The 26,280-nt window shown below is 38.2% G+C and overlaps 1 protein-coding gene across 1 annotated transcript in view; it reads left to right on the top strand.

Annotated features, from left to right (window-relative positions):
* The window catches only part of LOC106459460 (spectrin beta chain, non-erythrocytic 1-like), a 179,713-nt gene that overhangs the window by 135,617 nt on the left and 17,816 nt on the right, over nt 1-26,280 (top strand). Inside the window, exons 62-67 of the mRNA XM_022385955.1 lie at nt 7,772-7,906; nt 8,174-8,356; nt 8,734-8,925; nt 17,272-17,427; nt 18,268-18,485; nt 18,897-19,185. Of these exons, the coding sequence (XP_022241663.1) occupies nt 7,772-7,906; nt 8,174-8,356; nt 8,734-8,925; nt 17,272-17,427; nt 18,268-18,485; nt 18,897-19,185 (1,173 nt within the window). The remainder of the gene's footprint in view (nt 1-7,771; nt 7,907-8,173; nt 8,357-8,733; nt 8,926-17,271; nt 17,428-18,267; nt 18,486-18,896; nt 19,186-26,280) is intronic.

Raw genomic sequence — 26,280 nt, 5'->3', positions numbered from 1 at the left:
ATATGTGTCCCCAAGTTGGGCAGAAGATGAGTACAGTCCAGAATCTGAGTATGGAATACATTTGTTCCATATAGTTTAGTGTGGCTAGAGAGCATTAGTCTGTACATGGTGGGTCAACTAGAGTCTAAAATCAGGTGGCATTGGGTATTTGTTTGTGGTAGGATGAGGGCCCCAGCCATCTTCACCTAAAAACCAGAAAGCAGAAAGGAAAAGTAACCTCTGTTTTGCTGCCATAACTAGTGTCCAGGTATACATCCAACACCAGGCCACTGAACCCAACATTTGTGCAATGGTAGGATTGGGGAAAGCCTATATTGTTTGTCTACTCGGGTCCAAAACCAGGTGATGCCAAGTATTTTCTGCCTGGTCTGCAGTAGGAGGAGGGTCCCTACCAACCACTTGAGAGAGGACTTATGTTGGCTGGTCCTGTGCCTATCAAACATCAGACTGCCTTGAAACTGACATCCAGGCACTGGTAGGATGGAGGAAAGCCAGCCAGAAGGGTTAACTGTACATGGTAGGCCATCACCTGTCCAAAACCAGCCAGCTTTGTGAATCTTTGTCCATTCCATGGTAGTAGGAGGGTTCACATCAACTACCCAAAGTAACACCACTGCCCTACACTCTACTGAGTGGAATTGGCCACACTCAAGTGGAAGCCTCCATGGTCCACCACCCCAGTGGCTAGGAAATGGTGGCTGGCAAGGACTCCCATATTCTACTAAAAGAGGCAGGGGGAAGCACACAGGGGAGCTTGGAGGAGGAATACAACACTTTAAGACAGTGCAGTGGGTGACCATGAAATTCTATTTTGAAAAGCAGGCCAGTCCCAGTTTATTCAACTAAGACTAGAGGGATGGACAGCTATCTTGATACTGCTTTACTCATGATAGTCCATGACTAGATACCCTCTGGATTGGGCCTTGTTTAGCAAATAATATACCACGAGGGAACCTCTAATGGTCTTGTGGAACACCCCATCTCATCAGTGAGTGTTATAGACCCTAATGGCTGTATCAGATTTAAATACAGGTATACTCTGACTGGTACTGCATGCCACTCAGGAGGAGCGTGAGGTGTAGAACAGGACCCATGTAAAGGTAAGAGAAGTAGAAAAAGGACTTATTCAGTCAAAGCTGGTAAGGCATATGTAGAATGACGATGGTAGGAAATCAATATTCTGGTGAAGAAGAGATGGCCAACTGATGAAGATAATGTGTAACAAATGTATGTTGGGTAGTCCATGCCTCCAATAGACGATGGAAGTGAGCAGCTAGATAGAGAGAAAGGTGTTGGATTTGGTAAGAGGAGACCCAAAAGATTCGACATGAATCTACTTTCAAAAAGTATAGGTTAGACAAATTAGCTGCCATATCCAATCCTGTGAGAATAATGGGAGAAAGATCTTTGATAGAAGAGAAGTTCCAAGGAATAAAGAATACCACACGAATGGGAAAGAAAAGACAATCAGGATCAGAATGAGAATAAAGGTGAATATGCTATCCCCTTTACAAGATGCAGATGTTGCAAGGAGAAAAGCATTATCTGGATGATCAGGATAAAGAAGTATATAGGAATAATGGAAAAAATATGGGAAGCATCAATTGCATCTACATCAGATCTCCTATGGCTACAGGCAAAAATGATGTAAGAAATAAGTTTAAGCAAAGATAGTACAATGAACAGGAGACTAAAGGTTCAAAGGGAGGAAGGGTAAGGGCATAGAGAACCACGTTCAAGTTCCAACCAGGAAGGACATGGAGGATGAAAAGAATGAAAGAGCACAGAAAGGACTGGGGCAGAGAAGATGCGACAAGAATACAAAAACCTAAATATTAGATAGTGCTGCCCTGTAGTCAGCAATGGTTCAAAAGTGATAAGCCATGTAAAAAATCCAGAAAGATTGGGGGACAGAAGGCCAGAAAGGAGAGAAGGCATGATGCAGAGACCAACTAGAGAATATGCCATTTGTTTTTGGTAGACAAAGAGGAAGGAAGAACAAACAGAATGAGAAAAAAGGAAGGCTACACATAAACAGAGTTTGAAACATCTCAGGAGAAATGTGTGAAGATGGAGAGCCAATACCACCAGATGTAAAAGAGAGGCACATGGTTGAAGGCAAAAGTAGCATGACAGAGGTAGAGGAAGAGAAGGAGAGGACCAGAAAAGGTACAATAAAAGAAATCATGGCTCAGCTGGCCAGCATAGAGCAATCAGTAGGACTCGACACAAAGTGATCTGGATGAGGGAAAAGATGAATAGAGGGTAGGTATAAAGAAAAAGGTTGAACTAAACCTGACTGAATGTATCCACAGCCAGGGCTGTTGGATGAGGAACAGGGGACCAGAAAAAGGGAAATTTGGTGTGGTAGTAGGTGGCAAAGCATCCAGAAGAGAGTACAATTATTGGAACACCAGAGGATTGAGGGGCCATTCTGTAAGTAGTATGTTGTTGGATCTTGAGAGACGATCTGCAGTGAGATTCAGGACACCTGGAATATGACAAGGAATAAGTCATACTTGTAAAAAATGGGCCCATAAAAGGTGCTTGAGAGTGTGGAAACACAGCAAGACTGGGTACCCCCTGGTAGAGTTGTCAGTATGGTTCATTAGTTGATGTCCATGAACCACCATAAGAAAAGTATCCAAAGCTTGATGTACTGCCAAAAGTTCCAAGAGATTGATATGAAGGGACAGTTCATCATGGGGTACTGACCTGAAATCTCTTTAGAGTCCAAATATGCCCACAACCCCATCAGTGATGCTTCTGTAAATAGATGGAACTGTGGACAAGGTGTAGGAACAATAACACTTTCTGTGGTATTGGCTTTGGAGCAAGGAGGGTGAAAGGTGGAGGACAAAGGATTCTGAGCGAGGTTCCACTAATTGTGCAGAGTCCACTGAAGATGACACATATGAGCACAACCCAAAGGGATTCCATGAAAGCCCAAGTTTCCTAAAGAGAAAGAGAACTTCCCGCACAGCAAGAGTAGGAAAGGATTTGGCATTGGAAACTAATTGCTCCATGTCCCTCAAATGAAGAAAAAGCTGGGCCCTGCTGAGATGTGAATTGAAATACACATACAAATGACTGAGATACTGAGTTGGAGTGAAGTGCAACTTCTTCAGTTTGACCAACCAACCAACCCAGATGTGCTGACTCTTGAAAGAGGAGAAGTGTAGGGTCAAAAGAGACTTGTTGGGGCAGAGTAAAAAAAAGGTCATCCATATAATGGTGAAACTGCAGTCCCTGACCATGAATGTGATCAGCAAAAGCCTTGAATACCTGACAAAACATGTACAGGGCTGAAGGTAGACCAAAAGGGAGAACACGGAATTGAAACACTTGACCTCGATGAACAAACCAAAGCTAATGCCTGGAAGCAGGGGAAATGGGAGTGTGAAGGTAAGTATCAGAGACATCGACCTTGGTCATCCAAAGACTTGAAGTGAAGGACCATCTGAAGGTGAGAAAGGACTCCATGGTAAAATGAGAGAGATCAATGAATCGATTGAGAGACTCAAAAGATCCATAACTAAATGCCAATTCCGTTTTCTTTGGGACAATGAACTGGTGAGAATAAAAACTGGAGAAGGAAGAAAAACCTATTTGATAGCATCTCTCATTAAGAGATTCAAAACTGATTCATACAGATACTGGAAACACATCAGATTCTGAGGAGGAGGGAAAGAAATAGCAATGGGAGACAAGAGAGAAGGGTAGGAAAACAAAGAGTCAGACCCTCTGACACATCTGAAGGACACAACCATGGGCTGCAACCGAGTTCCAAAGTTTTGCAAACAAAGCCAACCATGCCCTTACTGTACCCAAACTTAATGGATAGTCACTGTCGATACAGACAGCACTAAAGTCAGTGGTGAGAGTAATGATGGAGTTGAGCAGAAATGGGGTAGAGAGAACATGGAGAGTCGAAGGAAGCTGGAAGATGGGATCTTGTAACAGGTGCAGGAAAGGCTTGTGATAGATGGGAAACTAAAGAAGAAATGAAGGAAAGGAGCCAGATGAAGGTCTCAAAGATAAGAGACCAGTAAATGCACTTGAGAAAGTAGGGAATCCGACCCAGAGATAGATATTCCATTACTTGTGGATTCAATTCATGAAGACGACGATTTTGACAATTTTTTCCTCCAACTGCTTTTGCTGCATTTTCTCAATCCACTGCCGTTGATCTACCTCGACCTTCTTCAATATGGTTTCTCAAGTTTGTTATCTTTTGTCCCTTTTTCCTATGTCTTATGATTCTTCCTCTTCCCTTCTGCATTCTGGCCCTGCTACTGATTATTTTGTTTTCCCTCCTTCTCCTCATATTCAGGTCCACACTGATTAACTTCTCTCACATCCACCTTCATGCTGGAGCCAGCATACCTTGTCCTCCTCATTAGTATGTTTATATTATTCAGCTTTATTTCTCCATACATGATTGCTTTGTTGTTGGGACTTATTAGGTAAGGCTGCACACAGGACTCCAACACAATGCCGACACCTCCTCAACAGACCAAGAGGAGCCTGACACCATAGTTGTAGTTTTTCTATGGTGAATAAGACAATGAAGTAATAACATGAACCTGTGAGTTCATAATGTGGAAAGGAAGAAAAAGTAATCAAGACAAACTAGGCAACAAAAAACGTCAGAAAGTAAAGTGGAAAACATTAACCCACTGGCACAAGCAAAACAAATAAAAATATGAGTACTGTTATGTATATGCTTGTTTGATAATTTCCGGTAGAAATTCTTTCTGAGGAACTTCAGTGATACAAGTCCTTTCTTGATTAAACCAGTTTATTCTTTCTCGATACAACTTTTACACAGAATTTCCATAGTCACTTTAAACTTTAAACACACGCTACAAATCGCAGTGATTCACACACACTTTACTTATGGTGCCTACTGTTCACTTGACTCAATTATCTATTTCTTCAATCTATCTGCCCCGCTGGTTTTTATCGCCAGGCTTATATATTAAAAAAGAGGGCAGCTCGATCAGACTAGAGTTGCCGGGCAAATTCATGATCACAGCGTCATGCAACTTCCGCTGTCATAACAGTACCAAACCAAGAAGTGATGACTGAACAATCAGTGTTGAGGAAGTGAGCTGTGCTAGGAGGGTGTATTATGCTCTTATTGGTGGAGTGTTGTTACATTCTTATTTGCATGTTAGTGCAGCAGTTGCATGTGGAAACACAAGTTCAGGTGGGAGCCTCAAGGCTAGGGGTAAGCAAAAAAACATTGTGCATATAGAGGGCAGCACAAAATTGGGAAAAGCTAATATTTGAGAGGAGGTAAGGTATCCTATTAGAATTTGTTAGTTTCATCTGGTGGTCTGTAATAAATTCCAATTAAAAGTCTTCTACTCTTATAACCACTAACAGAAACCCAGATAGATTTAATCTTATTGCCATTAGCCTTGATATCATAAACTGGAACAGGCTGTAACCCACAGTTTACATATAAAGCCACATCTCTTTCTTTTTAACTATTCTATCCCTACTAACCTGCTTGCTGTGAACAAGTTAAAGAGAGCATGTCATGACCTTTTAGAGAGTTATTTTTAAAATTTTATTAAATAACATTCTATTACTTATGGGAATGGAATTGATATCAAAACATAGTTTATAATTAAAATTTTAATACTATATATGTTTTAATTTCTTAATTTAAAAGGGAATATACAGAAAAAATACTAAATATCGATTTGTGTTTGTCACATAGCACCTCCTGTTGTCTTAATGCTTAGTTTATATTTTATTATGCCTAACATACAGTGTACAGTGGTTAATGAATTAGAAACTCGAATTTGAGATACAGGTGAGCTAAAATATAAAATAAGAACCTTCCACCTCTTTGATTTGCTGAGATATCAATATATGTAGCCAATCTAGTAGAGTGGCGCCTCCCACTACTATATTCTTTTGAAACTTCTTGGCTAGTCCAACTAACTTCTTTAAACTAAGTGTTTACTACTAAGAGAAAGAGCGGTTTCCGGTGTGCATAAATCTGACAGTCATTTGTAAATAGTTTGAAAGAGAAAGTCATAATTTCTTCAAAACTGTTTAAAGTCATATTTAGCTTGTTTAGAAACTCAGATAAATTACAGGGGTTTTGAACTAATATAGTAAGTTGATAATTTTCTAAAATGTATATTTGAAGCCTACAAAAATTAATATTTCTTCACCCTTTATTTTATTTATTTTCATTTATTCTTCTATGAGTTAATAAGGATAACTAAAATTTAAGCATTTGTGAATAAATATTATTTATTGGTTGATGATTAGGTTTGTTGAAAGGGAAATAAGATTTTATAACCAAGCACACAAGTATTATCCTTGTATGCATATATTGAATTCAAAACATTCCAGAAGAATGACTAATACTCAAACACTTGTGATGTTTATTGGATTGGTTCTGAACCATATAATAAACATTTTCACAGATTGAAAGTGCAGTCTGATTATTCTGAGGAATTCTTATTGTAAGCACTGTAGGGTACATAAGCTGATGAATTCCATATTGTATTCTCAAAGTAGGGGTCAAATAGGCTTATTTCTAGCTTCTTCTCATTAACTTTGCATGGATTATTAACAAACAAATTTCATACAAATTATTGACATTGATTTTTCATAGATTGTTAACATCGACTTCACATCAATTATTGACATACCAACAGACATATTCCACATCATATAGTTTATATAAATACTTAAAGATAAACAAATGGGAGCAGTAGGAAGCATGCATAATCACAAGTCTTTTAGACAATATTTTATGCTCAGATTTTAAGAAAAGTTTTTAAAATCATAACATTATAAGTTTCATATTCCTATTTGACTTGAAATATGAATAATTATTGCAAGAGTATTAAATTGCTTTGGGACTCTTAGATAACATGATAATGATAGTGGCATTGGAAATTAGCTCATTTTTATGCCATTTGTCTTAAAAATTGAAGAAATTAGTTATTTGTATGTTGCAACATTAAAGATACTAAAAATTACTGGTTTTATTCTCTTCTAAAATATGTCAATAACCATATACATATTTATATGATTTGGTGACAACGAACACACTTTTTAGAAAATAAAGTTTGGAGATGAATGGGTAGTGAAAAAAAACTTTATTACAAATATACAATGTTTTGACAAGCTTATGTCATTAGGTTCATAAGCTTATCAATATGTAAATTTCTAATAAAGTTTCTTTCACTACCCATTCAAGCCATTTCCAAACTTTATTTTCTAAAAAAAGTGGGTTCCTTGTCATCAAGTCTTTTAAATATGTATAAAAATGTTTTGACAAGCTTACATCATCACATACATAAGCTTGGCAAAACATACATATGTGAAAAGGTTTCTTTCACTACCAATTCAAGCCATCTTCAAACTCTAAGTTTATATTTATATGATGTACAAATGCAGATTGTGACTTACTGTAGCTCTCCATTAATCTATTAATTTTTCAGTGTTATTAGAGTTGGTAAGAATTTTAATGCAGATAATAAACATTGTATTTTATTAGTTAGAGGATGGTCAGTTTATATAATTTGTGCTATGTGTTTAACCTCACTATATTGATTGTTTTAGAAGCTTAATTTGTTTCAGTGTAGAAACTTTGTGGTTCATATTTATTTACATCAGTTGTGCCAACTTTTTCAAATAATGTTTGTTGGTGCTGGATATATTTTTTGCACAGCTTCAGTGTTTAAAAGCCTTGCATTACAGCTAAATTCTTAAAGTTCTACAATTTGTCTTGTAGGCTTTGATGAAGAAACTAGATGGACTAGTACGAGATATTGAAAGTTTTAACAACAACATTGCAAAATTGGCAAAGCTAGGACAGGGGCTTGTGGAAAGAGGTCATTTTGATAGTGAAAATATTTTAAAAAAGCAAGTAGGTATTGTGAAGTATGAATTATACAAAATATGTATTTTCATTATGGAATATGATGATTAAGTCTGTGGATAAACTTTTCTTGTTCAGAAAAAATATATACAAATAATTATATATTTTTGGAATGATAGATTTTTCCTTGATAACTGTATTTAATGTCATGTGTTGTATTTATTTAATAACGTGTTATTTACTGTGAATAAAAAATTATGGTTTCATCAAATAACTGATTAGATATGTTCATAAATAATTTTTATTTATGAACAGGTGTCAGTTGAAGAAGAATACGAGCAACTACAAAAGCTTGCAGAGGAGAGAGATCAAAAACTTCAAGACAGTAGAAGATTCTTTATGTTTATGAGAGAAGCTGATGAAGTGGAAACTTGGATTCATGATCAGATGGTTATTGCAAGCTCTGAAGATGTTGGAAAGGACCTTGAACACATTGAAGTAAGTTCAAAATGCATTGTTGAAGGTATACAGTTGTTCAGGACAGAATTATTTAACGTTCAAAAATACAGCTCATGATAGTCTCACTGAAGACAATTATAGAAGGATATATTATTTTTAACTAAAAAAAAGCTGGTATGTTTCAGTACTTGCTATAGCAGTAAATATTTCTTTCAATAAACATGAAAAGATGTCAGGCTTAACTGTTATAATACTACAAAATTACAAACTGGTTTTTCTATGTGTGAAAGATATGTAGACACTTATGAAAATCTCAGAACATTAAAGAAAATAAAGAAGAGACCTGCAAAATATGTTACAAAATCTCACATTGGAAAACATGTAAATGAACTATTAGCACCTTGTTATTTCCTCAGATTTTGATCCAGAAGTTTGAAGGATTCCTAATCAGTCTTCATTCTAGCGAGGAACGTGTTGGTAAAGTTAAAAAAATGGCAGATCTTTTGATTGAACAAAATCATCCTCAAGTTGAAGAAATTCAAGCTCGAAGTTTTCAGGTTGCTCAACTATGGAAGGAGTTACAAGAATGCAGTGATGCTAGACAAGAGGTATGGTGAATTACCTCAAAACAAATCTTTCTGTGATATAATTTTTACTGGTTATCATTTTTATTAAATGTCTATATTATATAGAAGCCTCAAACCTTTTCAACAGGCAACTCTGATGTCATTATATGCCAAATGGATTATACTTGTAAGTTCTGTCTACTAGACATTTATCAAGTTTGTGCCTAGAAATAATCCAAAATAAAATAACCAATAAAATTATAATTTCGAAAATTATATCAAACCATCTAAAAAGCTTAAAATGAAGGTAAGTGTACATTTTGTGTAATGGTATGCTCTTAAGTTTATGTTTCAGATTATTTTTAATATCTTGATCTTATTTATCAAAATAATCACCATGTTATCGATAAGATTATAAAAAGTGTTTTGTCTGCTAAACTTTTTATAACTTGTATGATTCTGCCACACTGTTTCACCTTTCTTTTAAGAAAATGCAAGACCTCTTTGGTGAGCTCAGTTTTATACACAATCCTCAGAGGCTTAAGAAATGATATTTTATCCTTTAATGATTCTCTTTCTGATTTATATAATAGCACAAATCTCTCTTAATAGTTGAAATTGTTGGAAAACTTATGTAACCATATTCACTTAGGTTAGTTTTTTGATATTTCAGTACCAAACAACATTTTGAGTTTATAAATTCTAATTAGGATGAGTATCTTTATGAAGTTGTTTGATTCATGTGACCATCTGCAGTTATATTTCTTCAGCAAGAGATAAGATAAATTGTATTAAATAGCTGACACTTCATTAGTTGTTTTAAGAGTTATATTTTTAAAATTAATATGGTTGAATAATTTTGTAATATTACTTTTAACATTTTGTTTAATATTATAAAACAGAATCGTCCTTTTTATGATTTACAAGAACTTACAAAAAGCAACAAGTTAAACTTCAGACACAACTAAATGTGGAAAATATATAAGGGTTTTGGAAATTAGTTATTACAATGTTTAAAGTACTTTTATTTATAACTTTTTTAACTTATGACCTTCTGAGATTTACGTGGTTACATGGAAAAACTCATGTTTTTGGATTTGTTGACTTCATTTTGTGATTGAATGTTATTTGAGTAGCTTTAGAACTTATGTGGTTACACACGTTTTTGGAGTACACATTAACTTTAGGCAGCCTTCAAATATTGCTACATAAAGAACTGAATCTGTTGGCCTAGCTTGATTACGCTTCTGTTTGTGATGATCAAGATCATACGTAGTAAAATTGAGATACTGTCCTTTGTCTATATTTTCAATACAGTACTTACCTCTTCTCACAAGATTAGCTATTCTTGTTCAGTGCTGCCCTCTTTATGCAAACTTTTTCCTTACACATGCCACAAGCCTTGCACTCTCCCCTTGTTGGAATTACTATATTCCAACATGTCTCTCTCATGCAGATCATCATGTGTCATCTATTAACCAATAATAGCATGACATGCTCACGTGATGCATGTGACTCCCTCTACACTCCTCTACCAGACCTACACTTCTTGTTTGGGGAGGAGCCTGAGCAATATCAGGGGACAAAGGTTGACCAATGTAGCATTCAATCTCCACTATGATGTCACCCGCACCTGAGGCCTGAGAAAAACACTGGTCGTTGGTGTGACTTCTGAAGTGGTAGTGTGAACATCAGAATTCATAACTCAAGAAAATGTTTACAAATTGTCGAGTGCAGAAATATAGTGACAAGAATGAACTGGTCTATAAAAAAAAACTCAAAAGGAACCACTTTGTGCAAAAACAAAAAAATTGTTTGTCATACTGGAAGCAATAAGCACACAAAAGAAGATGTATGAACTCAAACACTGAGAGTTTGCCATTCCTTCCCAATTGCAACCTCAGGTATCACCTACACCTAATTCGGTCTTCACAGATTTTGTGTCTCAGATTTGTGATGTTTTATCTATTTTTCACCTCGTCTTTCCTTCAACCATGAGTCATCATTTCAACCATTTTGGTATTTCCTCCTTCCCCTGACATTTGGGTACATTTGTCTCACAATTAAGTAAGGGGATCAGCATGGCGTGCCCCTTGAGGACTTCTGATCAGTATGGCTTTTCTTACCATCGTGTAGACTATCCGTTTTTGGATTGTCAGTTGTTGGGTTCATTGTTACCTATTTGGGGGTGGCACCCAAATCTAATGTTAGTCTTACCCATGCCCAATATTCTCACCTTCATCTTACCCTAACTATGGAATCTTATCTTCCATACATCTCCTATCAGAAGCTCTCCACAGAAATCCTGAGGGGTTTTCTTCAGATACCCTTCACCTGCTCTCCTCAACATTAGCCCACATTTCATCCCCAGCTCTGGTGTTACATACATGGTTTCTTTGTTGTTGGGACTTTATAGGTAGGGATGCAATATTAGCTCAGGTTAATTTACCCTCAACATATCTCAGGGACTTATATTATGCACGTTTTCTCAGACATGATGTCTTTGATACAGTCCCAGAAACTATCAAGCCTCAGGTGATATTAGCCCACCAGCAATCCACCTTTACATCCTTTATAGCCCATTTGTCTCAGTCAGAGCCTCATACGCCACCTATTCCTGTTTCATGTTCTTCATCCACCCAACCCTTACCCATTCCTTCTAATCAGGGTACTTCTTTTCATCGATTTCCTTGATTACATAACACCCATCACCACTGGTATCAGTGACTACCCTGTAGGTTTGGGTCGAGTGGGAGCTCAACTGTTTGAGCTGCTTCCTCGCTGGCCTCCCTTCATCAATGATCAATGGGTAAATCAGGTTCTGTTAGAAGGATTTGTTATCCAGTTTCTTTCCACACCTACTGTTTCTTCTTTCCCTGTTTCCTTTCCTTCTCAAGATCCCAAGACCTGTTAGGGTCTGTCAGAGGCAGTTTGAGGTTTGCTTTTGCAGTGAGCAATCAAACTGGTCCACCATCCTTCCAGATGTTTTTATTCCTGTCTTTTCATTCACCCCAAGAAAACCAGGGATTGGCACCCAATCATCGATTTAGCTTCCCTCAATCACATCATCGCACTCCCCAAGTTCATTATGGAGTCTTTTCTCACCCTGAGATGGGCATTATCCCCAGGGTTGTGGATGACAAAAATGGATGTCTCCAATGCTTACCTCCACATCCCGAAAGCACATCCATCTCGGGGTGGTTTACCAATTTCTGGCTCTCCTTTTTGGACTTGCCTAAGCTCCTTATGTGTTTTTTTGCATAGTCTGGGCTTTTGCTCACCATCTTCATGCTCTGGGGATGCAATTTCATTATTTCATGGGCAACTGACTCATTCTGAGCAGCAATTGGCCACTCATACTCACCAACTCCTTTCTGTGGCACCTCTGGTCGGCTGGTTTATCAAATTGGAGAAGTCATTCATTTACCCACTCAGTATCTCGTCCATTTGGGGGTCTTTTTCGACATCAATATCAGTCATGCTCTGCCTTCTCCCTTGTGTCTTTGTTGCATAGAACTTTTAGTTCACCATGTCCTCTCGGCTCAGTCACTCACTGCTCACGAGATTCTATCGCTTTTGGGGATATGGTTCTCTATGACTGAACTGATCCCTCTTGGGTGTGCCCATAGGAGATCTTTGCAGTGGAACCTTGCTTGGGATTCTCTTTCCACCATCAGTTTCCTTCCTCCTTCCTTGCGGGACGATCTGCAATGGTGGCTGGACAAAACCCATACCTTGGCTGGCAGGCCATTTCTCCCCTGCATCTGGATCTACATCTTTACATGGATGCATCCCTTCAAGGATGATGGGCATGGGTCAATCACAAGGAAACTTTGGGCCGTTGGTCTGTGGACGAAACTGTCTTTCATATCAATGTTCTCAAAATTCTTGCAGTACTTCAGGCATTACATTACTTCCTTCTTCTTGCCCGTCATTGTCTGGTGATGGTTCATTCAGACAACTACTGTGGTGGCACATATCAACCACCAAGGGGGCACCCAGTCCAGAGATCTATGTTTTTGGATGTTGGATCTATTATACTGAGCCCATGCACATCACATTCATCTTATTGCATGACATGTGCCAGGTGCTCTCAATCTTGTCACAGATTGTCTTTTGCACCCAGATCGGATTTATCCAATGGAGTGGGCATTAAATCCTTTTGTTTTCAGGGGCCTTTGTCATCGATGGGGTTCTCCCCTATTGGATGTTTTGCCATGGGCCTCAATACCAAATTGCCCCTCTTTTGATCACCTGTACTGCACCCACCGGTTTTGGCAGTCGATGTTTTCAACCAAGATTGGTCACACAACTTCATGTGTACCCTTCAATCCGATTGCTTCATTGAGTGATTTCTCTTGTCTACTCTACTCCTTTTCGAGTCTTCCTGATGGCACCATATTGGCCAGTGCAACCTTTGTTTCCAAGGTTACAATGTCTGCTCCTATCACCACCTGTCCCTCTTACACTTTCTCCCTCCAATCTTTCTCAACCTTGATCCCACATTTGGCATCTCAATCTCCCATCCTACATTTTAATGTCTGGCTTTTGTTTGGTCCTTGGCAAGACAATTCGTTTTCACACATTGAGTCGCCTCCTTGTTAGCTAGTTCCTTATGGTCATATACCATGGAAGTATACCAGTACAAGTGGAAAGTCTTCTGCTATTGGTCCGCTAACAGGGAATTTCCTGCCGACAAGCCTTCTCTGGCTCATGTGGCAGAATTTCTCACCTGGCTTTTTGACTGTGGGTCTTTGGTTCATAGATATCCAGCTGCCCTTTCCCATACCTTCCGTTTTCCAGATACCATAGGGTTTTCACTTCCCCTGTTCTTACCTAGCTCATGCTTTCCTTCCAGATTTGGAGGTCTTCCAAGGTGCTCTGCCCTTCAGGATTGGGACATTAATGTGGTCCTTTACTTCCATTTGAAACACTTTCCTCATGCTCCTTATTCTATCTGTCCCTTAAAACATATTTCCATCTTCTCTTAGCCTGTGGACATCAACAGTATGATTTGTTTGTCATTGACATCTCACATATCATTTGTTACCATACTTTTCCTTTATCCCAACCATTCCTTTTTTCCTAAAACCTTGGCTGCTCGGGAGGGTTGTTCATTCTTTTCTCCTATTTTCCTTCCTTCTATATCCCACCTTTATCTTAGACCATATCTGAATAGGCTTTTGTGTCTGGTCAGGGCCCTTTGTTGTTATACAGCATGTACTGCTACTTTTTGGGGCCCACACAACCAGCTTTTTATACCCTGGCAATCCTAACTTTGTGATCTTTCACCTTCTACCCTTATGAATTGGGCCTGTCTTTTGGCTCATTTAGCCTACTCTTCCCTAACTTATTCCTCTCATACCTTGTTCCATGTTTCCTCCCATCAGATCTGACGTCTCACCTTTTTCCTTGTTTCTCATCTTCATCGTCCGATGAAGGAGATTCTATAATCCAGCATGTGGACCACTCCCAGTATGTTCATCTCCCATTATATTCATCATATTGCACTTTCTTCTGCATCAGGGTTTCTTCTACCACCTGTGGCCATTCTCCAGACTTTGGTGTGACTTTAACTAATAAGTTTTCTTATTATCAGGGGCCTTTGATCCCTTTTTATTACATGGATCCCACTCTGTGGCGAGTGATGCCTGATCAGGCACGTTTTAACTCTAAATCCATGCTGTCAGCCATGTTGACGACTCATGCTCTCTTGTCCATGACTTCACATGCTCACTGTTGAGATGGGGTGTTCCACAAGATTGCTTAACAATTAATTACCTTGTGATAATTTGCTTCATAACTTGCCCATTCCAGACCGTACCACCCATGGACTACATGGGTAAAGCATAAGGGGATTGCTGCCCAGCCCTGCCATGCCTGGAGTGAATAACTCAGTATGGTCTGCTTTTTAAAATACAGTTTCGTGGTCACCCATTGCACTGTCTCCTTATCACTTCCAATTCCAAGGTGGTTGACTATGGAGGCACCCTCCTGAATGCATTCCACAAGAAAAAGGTTAGAACCATTCAGTTGAGAGTAGGGCAGTGGTGTTCTGTTGGTGTAGATGTGATGTGGTCTCCAGAAGAGTTGAGCCTTCACTTTGCTGGTTGATGTGGCCTCCTGATCACATTTACTCTACAAACCTGGAGCTTAGCAGTCTTCTTACTGGATGATGTGGCCTCCTGACACCACAATCACTAGAGTTGAGCCCTCACCTTCATAGATGATGTGACCTCCTGCTAACACTTACACAACCACTGTAGTTAAACTGTCACCTTCTGGTTGACATGGCTTCCTGATAATATTTACACAACCAGGAGAGTTGAGCTGCCATCTTACTGGATGACGTGGCCTCATGATACACTTTACATAAACACTGGAGTTGAGCCGTCACAATTTCAGTTCACCCTCTTTGATTGGGAGACCTCATCCTACCTTCTCGTGAAAGACAGTTCCCAGCATAGAGGTTTTGGATTAGAGAGAACAAATCAATATAAGTCTTCACACAAGTTCGGGTCTCTTATCTTCCTCCCCCAATTGCTCCTTCTGTGTCTTTAGTCACAGCAGTAGTATATGGGATTGTTCCAGTGCTATCCTTGACTATCCCTCATTCTCTTCTTATGGAGATGTTATTGCCTTTGGATTAAGCTGGCTTGTTCCACGGTTGGGGGAGTTGATTCCATGTAATAGACACCCTTTTGATACCAGATGTCATTTCCCAGATTGGTAGATCAGTGATGATCCTCGTGCCATACCCAGAAATCGGTATGGATCTTAATCCCCAATTCTTTGATTTGAGGTGAAAACGGTATGATCCTCATCCTACCCTCACATGGTTGTTCATACCCCACAAGGAGGTTTTGGATGTAATTGACTTACCAAGTATGGTCCACCATGCCCTAGCCACTCTGCACCTCACAATTTCCACCATTGTGCATTACACAATTTACAAATGGTAAAGAGTATACCTGGCTCAGATGTGGTGTAGTTCCCCTCTCTGAATCTAGATCTCTCATTGTCAGGGGTATCCTTCGTATGCTTTCAGAGGTTCTTCTTTCATTTCCTCGCACTAGTCCCTCCTCCTTCTCAATATGGGATTCTAGCTAATCTTGTGATAGGAGGTATGTACCATATCGGAAGTTATAATTTTCCTATACTGAAAATGTATTTCCAATAAGTACCTACCTCCCCTCACTCTTCTCATCTGTCCTCCCCACTTCTCTGGTGCTCACACCTTCTGTGAAACTTCGAAGTGAAGATTCAGCAGAGGAGTGTAGAGGGAGTCACACTGGTTAAGAGATGATGCATGATGATTTGGATGAGAAACAGTAATTCCAACAAGGGGGGAGTGCAAGGCTTGTGGCATGTGTAAAGAAATATTTCACATATAGAGGGCAGCACTGAACTAGAATAGCTAATCTTGTGAGAGGAGTATAGGGAAATTATAACTTTTTACCAAAATAAGTATAATATAAATATAGCCATTACTAAAAGTGATTGTCAGATCTAAAAACATTGACAGAAAGAACTCTTGTATATTTTAGTAAAGTATTTATTTAGCTGAATCATGAAATGAACTACATCACCTTGACCAAGCCTTTATTTCATGAATACATAAATGATAAATCTATACTTGAAAAAAAGTGTTGCTTCCAAAATATATTATAAAGGATATTTCTAAATCATAAAAACATGTAGATTAGCATAACCAGGGAATTATTTTATGCCTGAAGCTGTGCTGATTTGTCCAAGCCTATTACCCTGGCTGTAGTTTAATTAGATTTGTAAATACAAACACACAGTGGATATTGTGTTAATCCATTTATGCATATATTTAATTAGATGATGAAGCACATGGCTATCTTAAGAGGTTCATAAATATAAGCGTTGGCACAGTCAGGGGCTATTTTTGTGCCAGAAGCTGTGTTTTTTATCTGATCTTAGAATATATTCTATAATCAAATTTGAAATAGTGATTTCTGAATACAAGATATCGTGGTTACTAAACATCTAATGCATTAATGGACTGAATGTGGTAAATTATTTGTAATTTTCCTAATTTTATGAATCCCCTGCTGCCATGAAGTCAGTGAATATGGTAACTTATTTTTTTTATATTAATATCATATCTGTTTGCTCAATGTTTTGTTGCATTTGCTCAGTGAGAAGTCAATTCAAGGGTTATTTTTAACTTTTCATGCAGTTTGATATTTTGTAGAACTCAAAATTTGTTTCCCACATTTTTATATGCAATGTATTTTAATCAGGCAGACTAATAAATTGTTTTTGGTTAAATTTACTTAATTTAGAATTTAAAGTGTATATTGTGAAGACATTTTTTGTATATTGGATGTAACTTCTCATTCTCTTTTTTTCTCTCACTAGGCCTTAGTTGGAGCTAAGGAAGTCCACACATTTGATCGTAGTGCTGATGAAACTATCAGCTGGATCAATGAGAAGGATACAACACTATCAACTGATGAATTTGGTCATGATTTGGAAAGTGTTCTAGCACTACTGCGTCGCCACGAAGGTTTTCAGGTGAGTTGTACTATGTAACATTTCTTGAATGATATGTTTTGTCTTTTCCTTGAAGTGTTTAAAGAATACATTTCTTTCACTTTCCAAGTGTTTTCTTTAACTTGAATAAACTTTTATCTTGTCCATCATAACATCTAAGAAAATATCACAGGTCATCTATATTCATAAATTCTTAAACATTTGGTTTGATCTCCTAGGTCACAAAGGTTGGTAATTCACATCCAGTAAAACCCAATTAATACTTAGTGCTTTCAGTTGTGGGCCTTTCTTCATCAGGAGCAAGGGCAGAAATATGATTCTGCTTTTCCTCTTAATGAAGAGAAGTCCAGTTATTGAAAATGCTAGGATTTTGTGAAACCATATTTTATTTTTAATTCTAAGCTACCAACTTACAAGGATACCATTGTACTTATTACACAACATTCAAAACATGTTTCCAATAACATTCTTCATGTAGAATGTAAACTGTGATGAAATATTGATGAATGAAATGAGTGCAACATTGTTACAGCCAAGCAGGTGAGCTTTCAGGAAAGTAGTAACTCTGTTGAATTGTAGGTGATCTAAAATGAAGAGAAATTGTATTTATGTCCAAATTGAGAGAACTTATAAAACTCGCCAAGAAAATATTCCATTTTTTTCACTTTCTAGAATATTCTTTGTCAGAGTGGTGACTAGGGGAAATAGCATAGTTTACACATTGTCTATAAATGTGTTTAGTCATTTTAATCAGTCAAAAAATCAGTACTTAGAATAACAAAATTTGATTACAATAATTAAGAAATGTTAATTGTATTTTATGACACTGTATCATTGATGGTAAATATGTTGCTTACACAGAGAGATCTAGCAGCTGTCAAAGAACAAGTTCAGTCTTTAGTGAAAGAAGCTCAGCGTCTTGCCAGTATATATCCTGATGCAAGGGAGCACATCAGTGCCAAACATGAAGAAGTAGCAGATGCTTGGAATCAACTCCTTGAAAAATCTGCCCAGAGGAAAGATAGGCTCCAACAAGCTGAGAAACTACAGGCCTACTATGATGAATATAGGATGTTGATGTAAGTGATGATAACCATTTTAAAGTAAGTAAGCTTTTTATCATAATGGCATACAAATAAAGTAAAAAAATGAAAAATCTAACTCTCCATTAAAGTTCAGAACTTAACTAGATTAAGTAAGACAGCTGTAAAGATTTTTATGAGCAACAAATAAAGCTTATATATCAATTATAGAATAAAAAAAAAACATTTTTTGTTGTTGTTTTATTGTCAATATTTTATTAGCATCCTATTTAGAGGAAAATTTTAAAGAACTGTTTTATGCTATAGAATTAATTTTCAAACTATATTTTGAAAGAAACTATAATGAAGTTTTGTGCTAAAGCAATAAATGAAATATATTGAATGACATTTACCTTCCACTGACTTGTGACAAATTTGTAAGAATTTACTCTGTCACTTGTACCAAAGGTCATGGATAAATGAGATGATGGCTCTGATAACAGCAGATGAGTTGGCTAAAGATGTGCCTGGAGCTGAAGCTCTGCTTACACGGCACAAAGAACACAAAGTTGAAATAGATGCAAGAATGGAACCTTGCTCTCGTTTCCAGGAAAAAGGTGAGGCTATCATCATTGCAGGACACTTCATGGCTGATGATGTCAGAGATCATATTGAGCAGCTGAAGAGTAACTTGAATCAGCTGATGGATACTTGGGAAAAAAGACAAGTTCTGTATGAGCAAAATCTTGATACACAGGTAGGCTGTTTCAAAATGCTTAACAATTGAAAAAATCTTTTTATAGAAAAATTACTAAAGAATTATCTTTAAATGAAAACATGGTTATAATTTCTAAATTTTTCTCTATGGTTTAAGACTAATGAATTAGCTGTAGGGCTTTGGAGTTTCAAGTAACATGTTTGAGCTAAATCAATTATTAGTCAGCTATTAAAAGTTATTTATTCACAGAAATTAAATTTTTAACAAGGTATTGATATTGTCTAGATTAACCCTATACAAACAAATGAGCAATTTTTAAAGTATCTAAAAAAATTTTTTTTCATAAAAGGGTGAGAAAGAGATTCTACTAATAAAACCAGAGAAAGAGAATGAAAACCTTGAAAATTATTTTTCATCTAATAAAATTTTCTTAAAAATCCATAACTGATTTGGAGCTGTGTAGAAATGTAAGGTTGACCTCTTTGCATGTGATGTAAAGAACTACTAATGAAACTCAGCATTGAAAAGAGCTAAATACCATTGGAAATTGGAGAAGACAAACTCTTTACATTGAAGTAGGGTAAATAAAGTGTTGTAAGAAGTAATTCTGATATGGTACATTACCTCCACTCACAGATATAGCTATTCTCGTTAGTGCTGCCCTCTATATGCAAAACATTTTTGCATACCACAAGCCTTGAGCTCCCACATACCCAACGATCAACATGCTTCAACTGTGTCTTTTCAGTCGTGTTTTTTTTAACTTTATGCAGTTTTTTAGGATTTTTTTCAGTGTTGATTGAACTGTTTTGTAATTTATTCTGAAATGCAATTGTTATTCTCGTTTTTCAAATGTTCGCAAACATAAGGAAAACTTACCTTTGTTCTAGCTTTTCATTTAGTTATTCAACTTTAATGATGAATTCCGAAGTCCAAGTTACCACTTTAGAGGTAATACCATCTTTCAGCACGCTTACACAGTTTGCAGGTGGGGGGAACTTGACTATGGAATTATTGGCTCTCAATCGACAAGAGATGGATTGTTATATGAGTCAACCTTCTTCTCCTGGTTTTTCCCATTTTCCTCCTGTTTGGGATGACAAGGAAGTTGACAGCCTTTTTTCTTCACCTGATTTTGCTGTATTTTCCTATGCCCCTACCGCGGAATCAGCTAGGCCTAATACAGCTTTTTAGGACATGAATTTTCAGGTGTGTTCTGTTTTATGAATTTCCACAATTTCTTATAACCCTCTTCCTTCCTTATTAATTATATTCCCTCTTCTCAGTATTTTGTGTTTCCCCCTCAACAGATATTAGGGTTCATGCATAGCATTTTGTACCTCAGACGTGTGAGGGCTTTGGATCAGTTTGTTTTTACCCACCATCAGGCTGAATTTCACTTTCTCGATTCTCAGTATCTAGGATCAATTTTACCCATTTCGGGGGTGAACCTGGATTATCCTGTTCGTTTAACCCATGCCCAATTTTCTCACCTTCATCTTTCCTTCATGTCTATCCTACAGTACTTGTCCACCATCCATCTCCTCTCTGATGTGATCTAACAAGATCCTAAGGGTTTTTGTGAGATATATTTGCCCTAATTACATCCATGTTGGCACGTTTGCAGACTTTGGCTCTTTCTTTGCACACGTGGTTCCTCTGTTGTTATTTTGGGGGGAAACGCCTTATTTTCCAAGTTTGTTTCCCACCTACTTATCTTAGGGACTTATGCTTAGCCCCTTTTCTCCATAGGTCAGTATTTGGCAATTTTCTGGCAACTTTGGAATCAGTGACACAACAATCGATTCTCTCCTTATTGGTTGATGTTTGTCTCACTTTGAGCCTCGACGATCCCCTGTTCCTTTTTCCTATCCTAATCCTTCCCATCCTTTACCTGTTACTTCCTTCAGGGGATCTTTCTCTTCATGTTATATTCAACGCAGAATGTCACGACACCTGCTGACTTTCCTATGGTACTTGTCAACCATACACCTCCTTTCCAAGGCACTTTACCGAGATTCTGAGGGTTTTCAAAGGATATCTTCCCACTGATTACCTCCACTTTAGCACATTTGTTTCCTTCAGCCCTTTTCTTACACACGTGGTTTCTCTATTGTAGGGATCTTCTGGGGAGAAACACTGTATTGTCCCAAGTTTGTTTACCATCTAATTATCTTCAGGGTTTATGTAGGGCCCCATTTCTCCAATATCTGTTTTTGGAGATATTCCAGAAACTTTAAAATCCCATGTGCAATCTGTGAGACAGTAAACAACCCATTCATCTTTGGTTGATTGTTTGTTTCATTCTGAGCCTAGACAATCCCCTCATACTATTTCTTGTCCTGATCCTTACTAGCCTTTACCAGTTCCTACCTCTAGGGGTTCCTCCACTCATTGTATTATTCAACAAAGACAGATACATAGCCAACAGAACCCTGTGGGGGTTCCCTTCACTGATGTTGTTCCCCCATGGCGCGATTTTTCCAATGATTTTTGGGTTATTTGGATATTATACGAGGAACTTATTATCCATTTCCTTTCCCCTCCTCTATTATATCGGGTACCCATAACCTTTCTGTTGCCTCGGGATGCTACCACCAGTCAATGTCTGTCAGAGGTGATACAGAATCTTCTCTCCCAGAAAGCCATCGAACATGTACCTCTTCCTTCTCCAGGTTTTTATTCCAGGCTGTTTGTGGTATCCACAAAAACCTGGGACTGGCAGCCTGTGATCAATCTGTCCCACCTCAAATCAATTTTTGGTTCTGCCTCGTTTACCATGAAGTCTTTTCTCACCCTCAGATGGGCTTTTCACCAGATCTATGCATGACCAAGATAGACATCTCGATTGCTTATTTGCATATTCCTATATCTCATCAGTCGAGGCACTATCTTTGGTTTGTTCATCAAGGGGTAGTGTAGCAATGTTGTGCCCTACCCTTTGGGCTTGCTTCAAACCCATATGTGTTTTGTCAAGTGGTCAAGGCTTTTGCCTAACATATTTATGCTCAGAGGTTGCACTTACACCATTACATGGATGACTGGCTTCTGTTAGCCTGTTCAAAACAGGAATCCACCCATCACGCTCATCTGCTTCTTTTGGAGGCAGCTCGTGTGGGTTCCTTATACCTACCCAATATCTTGTCCACTTGGATGTCTTTTTCAACACTCATCATAGCCAGACCCAACTATCTTCTCTTTGACTCCATTCGATGGAGCTTTTAGTTCTTTATGCCCATATTGCTCTCTCTATTACTGCTCACGAGATACTATCACTTTTAGGGATGTGGTTTTCTATAGAAATCCTTATCCCCTTGGGTCGAGTGCATATGAGGTCTCTTCAGTGGACTCTGCATAAAAAATGGAAACTTGCACAGGATCCCTAGGATGCTCCTATTTCTCCTCCTCTTTTCCTTGTTGACAATCTACATTGGTGGTTGGACAAAACCCACACGTCAGCATGTGTACCACTTCCTCCCCCTTGTCTGGATTTGCATATCTTCATAAACACTTCCCTCCATCACTGGGGGGCATGGATCAATCAGTAGGAAGTGTCAGGTCAGTTGTCTCTGGCCAAGAGGTCTTACCATATCAACATCCTGGAGCTTCTAGCTGTAAATCATGGTTGGGTTCATTTTCTTCATTTTACCAGGAACCATCTGGTCATGATCTATTCCATCAATTCTACAGTGGTAGCTTCTATTAATCACCAAGACATCACCTATTCTCATTCCCTTTGCAGTCGAACCATTTTGGGCCCAAATGCTCTGTATTCATCTCTTTGCATGTCATATTCCAGGTGCATTCAACCTTGTCGTGGATCATCTTTCCTGACCAAACATTTATTTGATGGAGTGGTTTCTTGATCCTCATGTTTTCCAATGGCTATGCTTTCGATGAGGTACTTCTCACCTGGATGCATTTGCCACCTCCCTCAATACCAAGTTACCTCTGTCTTGGTCTCTGGTTCCTCATTCACTTGCATTGATTGTCGATGCATTCACCCAGGACTGGACCAACAAATACCTTTATGTGTATCCTCCCATCCATTTATTTCCCAGGGTAATTTTGATCATCTATACCACTCCAAGTCCTTCTGATTGCTCCTTACCTGATACAACCATGGTTTCTACTGCTGCTCCAACTCCAATCTGCCCCACCATTACCTTTTTCTCATACTCTATCTTTTCTATGCCAACCTCTGTCACCAGCATCCCTTCCAGCCCTTCCTACCTTTCATCTTAATTCCTGGTTTTTACCCAGTCCTTGGTGAGGAGATCCAGATTGTCATGCCCTTCCTCTATGGATGTTTATCAACGTAAGTAGAATATTTTCTTAGTGTCTTCTTACCAGATTAGGCACCTAACTTTTGTTGGCATCTCATCTCCGTCATCAATCGAGCATGTGGATCACACTGCATTCATTCATCTCTCAGTATCTGCATCATATAGCTGTTTCTTCCTCATTAAGTTATCATCTTGCTCCTGTTGCCATTCTCCACACTTAAATGTGACTGTGACTGAGTAAGATATCTTTTTGTGTGAATATATATACATATACTTATATATATATATATATATACTTTCTTTTTTTTTCTAGGGGCAAGTCCTTCTTTTTCTTTATGGATTTTGCTCTGTGGTGAGTGGTGCCTGTCCAGGTCTACTTAAACTAGTCAAATCTGCCATGATGACTTAAGGATTATAATTTCAATAGCCACTAAATGCACACTGTTGAGATAGGGTGTTCCACAATATTTCTCGTAGGTTCTTCCTCACAATATCTTTGCTTCATTAATATGCCCATTCTAGACCATACTAACTCATGGATTTTATGAGTAAAACAGAAAAGGATAGCTGCCCATCCCTGCCATTTTTTTAAAGTGAATAATTCAGGAGTGGTCTGCTTTTTGAAATAGGGATTTTGTGGTCACTAGTTGCACTGTTTCCAGTGTTGGCATTCCTCTGGAATCTCAACTGTCTTCCCCTCCCTTTCTCTTCAAGTGGAGTATGGGAGTCCTTACCACTTTCTGGTTCCCAGCTCTTGGGTTGGTGGACCATGGAGGCATTCTCCAAAATATGATCGATATGTTTGATGCAAACAACACTGAATCCAGTCAGTGACTAGGGTGGTGGTATTCTGCTGGTGTAGATGACGAGATGTCCTCCAATATGACACTTCATTTCTGAACGAGTGTATCCAAGGGGATATTGTAGCTTTGGAGTGAGCCATCAAAATTGCAGTTCACCCCTTTGATTAAAACCCCTCATCCTACCCTCACATGGATGTTGGTTCCCAGTGGCTGGGTTTTGGATTTAGAACTGGACCAGTCAACATAAGCCTTTTCATATGTATTACAGGTGTCTCTGTTCCCTCACTCAATTAGACTCATGTTCACTGCTACTGTGTTGTGTGTCATGGTAGATTAACATGAAGGTTACTACAGTTCTTCCTCTTGCACTGTCCCTCAAAGATTTTCATACACCAGTGATGTTACTGTGCTGAGGGTGGTTTCTGTCTCTGTCTGATTGGTTTTGAGTAGGATATTTCACAATACAAGACATCTTTCTTTTTCCAACACTCTGGATGTTCAGTTCTCAGATTGGTCAAACATTTTATCACTTTGCTATCATGTGCCCTGTTCACAGATCTGTGAGTATATATCTCCTTCTGGTCTGCTGAATTTGAGGTGATAACACTACCCCTACCAGATGGCTAAGTTTTCGATTGCAGTTGACTTGCCACTGGTATGATCCTTTTTCCTACCCCTACGTGGATGTCGGTTCCCAGTTTCTGGGTTTTGGATGCAGATGATTTGCTGTGTATGGTCTGTTGCACCCTAGTCACTCAACACCTTAAGGCACTTCCTTTTTACTGTCCCCCACATTAATATCTTCAAAGGGATTGAGCTTCTGATATCTTGTGGTTCGAATTCTTATCCAAACATTGTTATTTCCCTTATAGATGTGCTTCCCCACATTTTCTGCCCATGTTTTCAACACTTCTTTACACACTCGGCGTAAGAGTATACCTGGTACAGAAGTGGTGTGGTCTCGCATGTAGGATCCTCTACTGCGAGGATTTCCCCTTTTTAGGTGTTCTTCGGACACTTTCGAAGGATGCTTCTTTCTTCCTCTCACATCTGTTTCTCCACCTATTCAATGTGGGATTCTGTGAGCATAGGTAATGTACCATATAAGAAGTTTTAATTTTCCTATACTGAAAATTAATTTCTAACAAGTACTTACCTCCTTTCACACTTCCTACCTTTCCTTCCACTGAAAACTGATGCTTCCATTTTCTGCTAAAACTCGAACTGATAGTTCAGTAGAATCAAATAGAGGGAGCCACATGTGTCAGGAAGCTGTGTTGCACTCCTATTGGTGGGTTGTCACATGATGATTTACATGTGAGATGCAGCTGAACCACATTGATCGTGGGGTACGTGGGAGTTTAAAGCTTGTGGTATGTGAAAACATTTTTGCATATGGAGGGTAGCACTGAATGAGAATAGTAGCTTTATCTGTGGGAAATACATTTTCAGCATAGGAAAATTATAACTTTATGGTTTTATGGGAAGTGATTAAATGTAGCCCTTGGCAGAGAAGTACAACATAATTGAATTGAAAGACTAAGGAACAAACCACAAATCTTGGAATTTTTTATAACTTCTTTACACATTCTTTTCATTTCTTAAAATGTTTATGCATTAAATTATATTTCGTTAAAAGCTATGGAAATGTTCTTCTATCACAAGACATTAGGTAAGCCTAGTTATGTTTAGAGAGTACATCAGGCAATGGCAAAGTATTCTAGTGACTCATATCCTTATCTGTTGAATATTATTGCTATATGTATTGTTTCCAAACAATGTACATAAGTAAAATACCTTACTTATTGAATAGAAACTGTATTTACTAGACAAAAATTAATCTTGAACAAGAATATTGCTAGCTGCCTAGCCTAACTTGATGCCATTATTACAGGTCATGTTATCAACATCACAGATTCAGTGAAGGGTTACTAGGGTGGTGACTTGGATGGAGGGGTTGTCATACGAAGAGAGGTTGAAATCTCTAAATTGTTTTCTATTGAAAAAAGAAGAGTAAGGGAGGATCTGATTGAGGTGTTTAAGAT

Source organism: Limulus polyphemus, unplaced genomic scaffold (assembly GCF_000517525.1).
Source record: "Limulus polyphemus unplaced genomic scaffold, Limulus_polyphemus-2.1.2 Scaffold612, whole genome shotgun sequence".
Classification (NCBI taxonomy): Eukaryota; Metazoa; Arthropoda; class Merostomata; order Xiphosura; family Limulidae; genus Limulus; species Limulus polyphemus.
The sequence above is the reverse complement of the archived record's forward strand: the minus strand, read 5'-3'. Positions and strand labels throughout refer to the sequence as shown.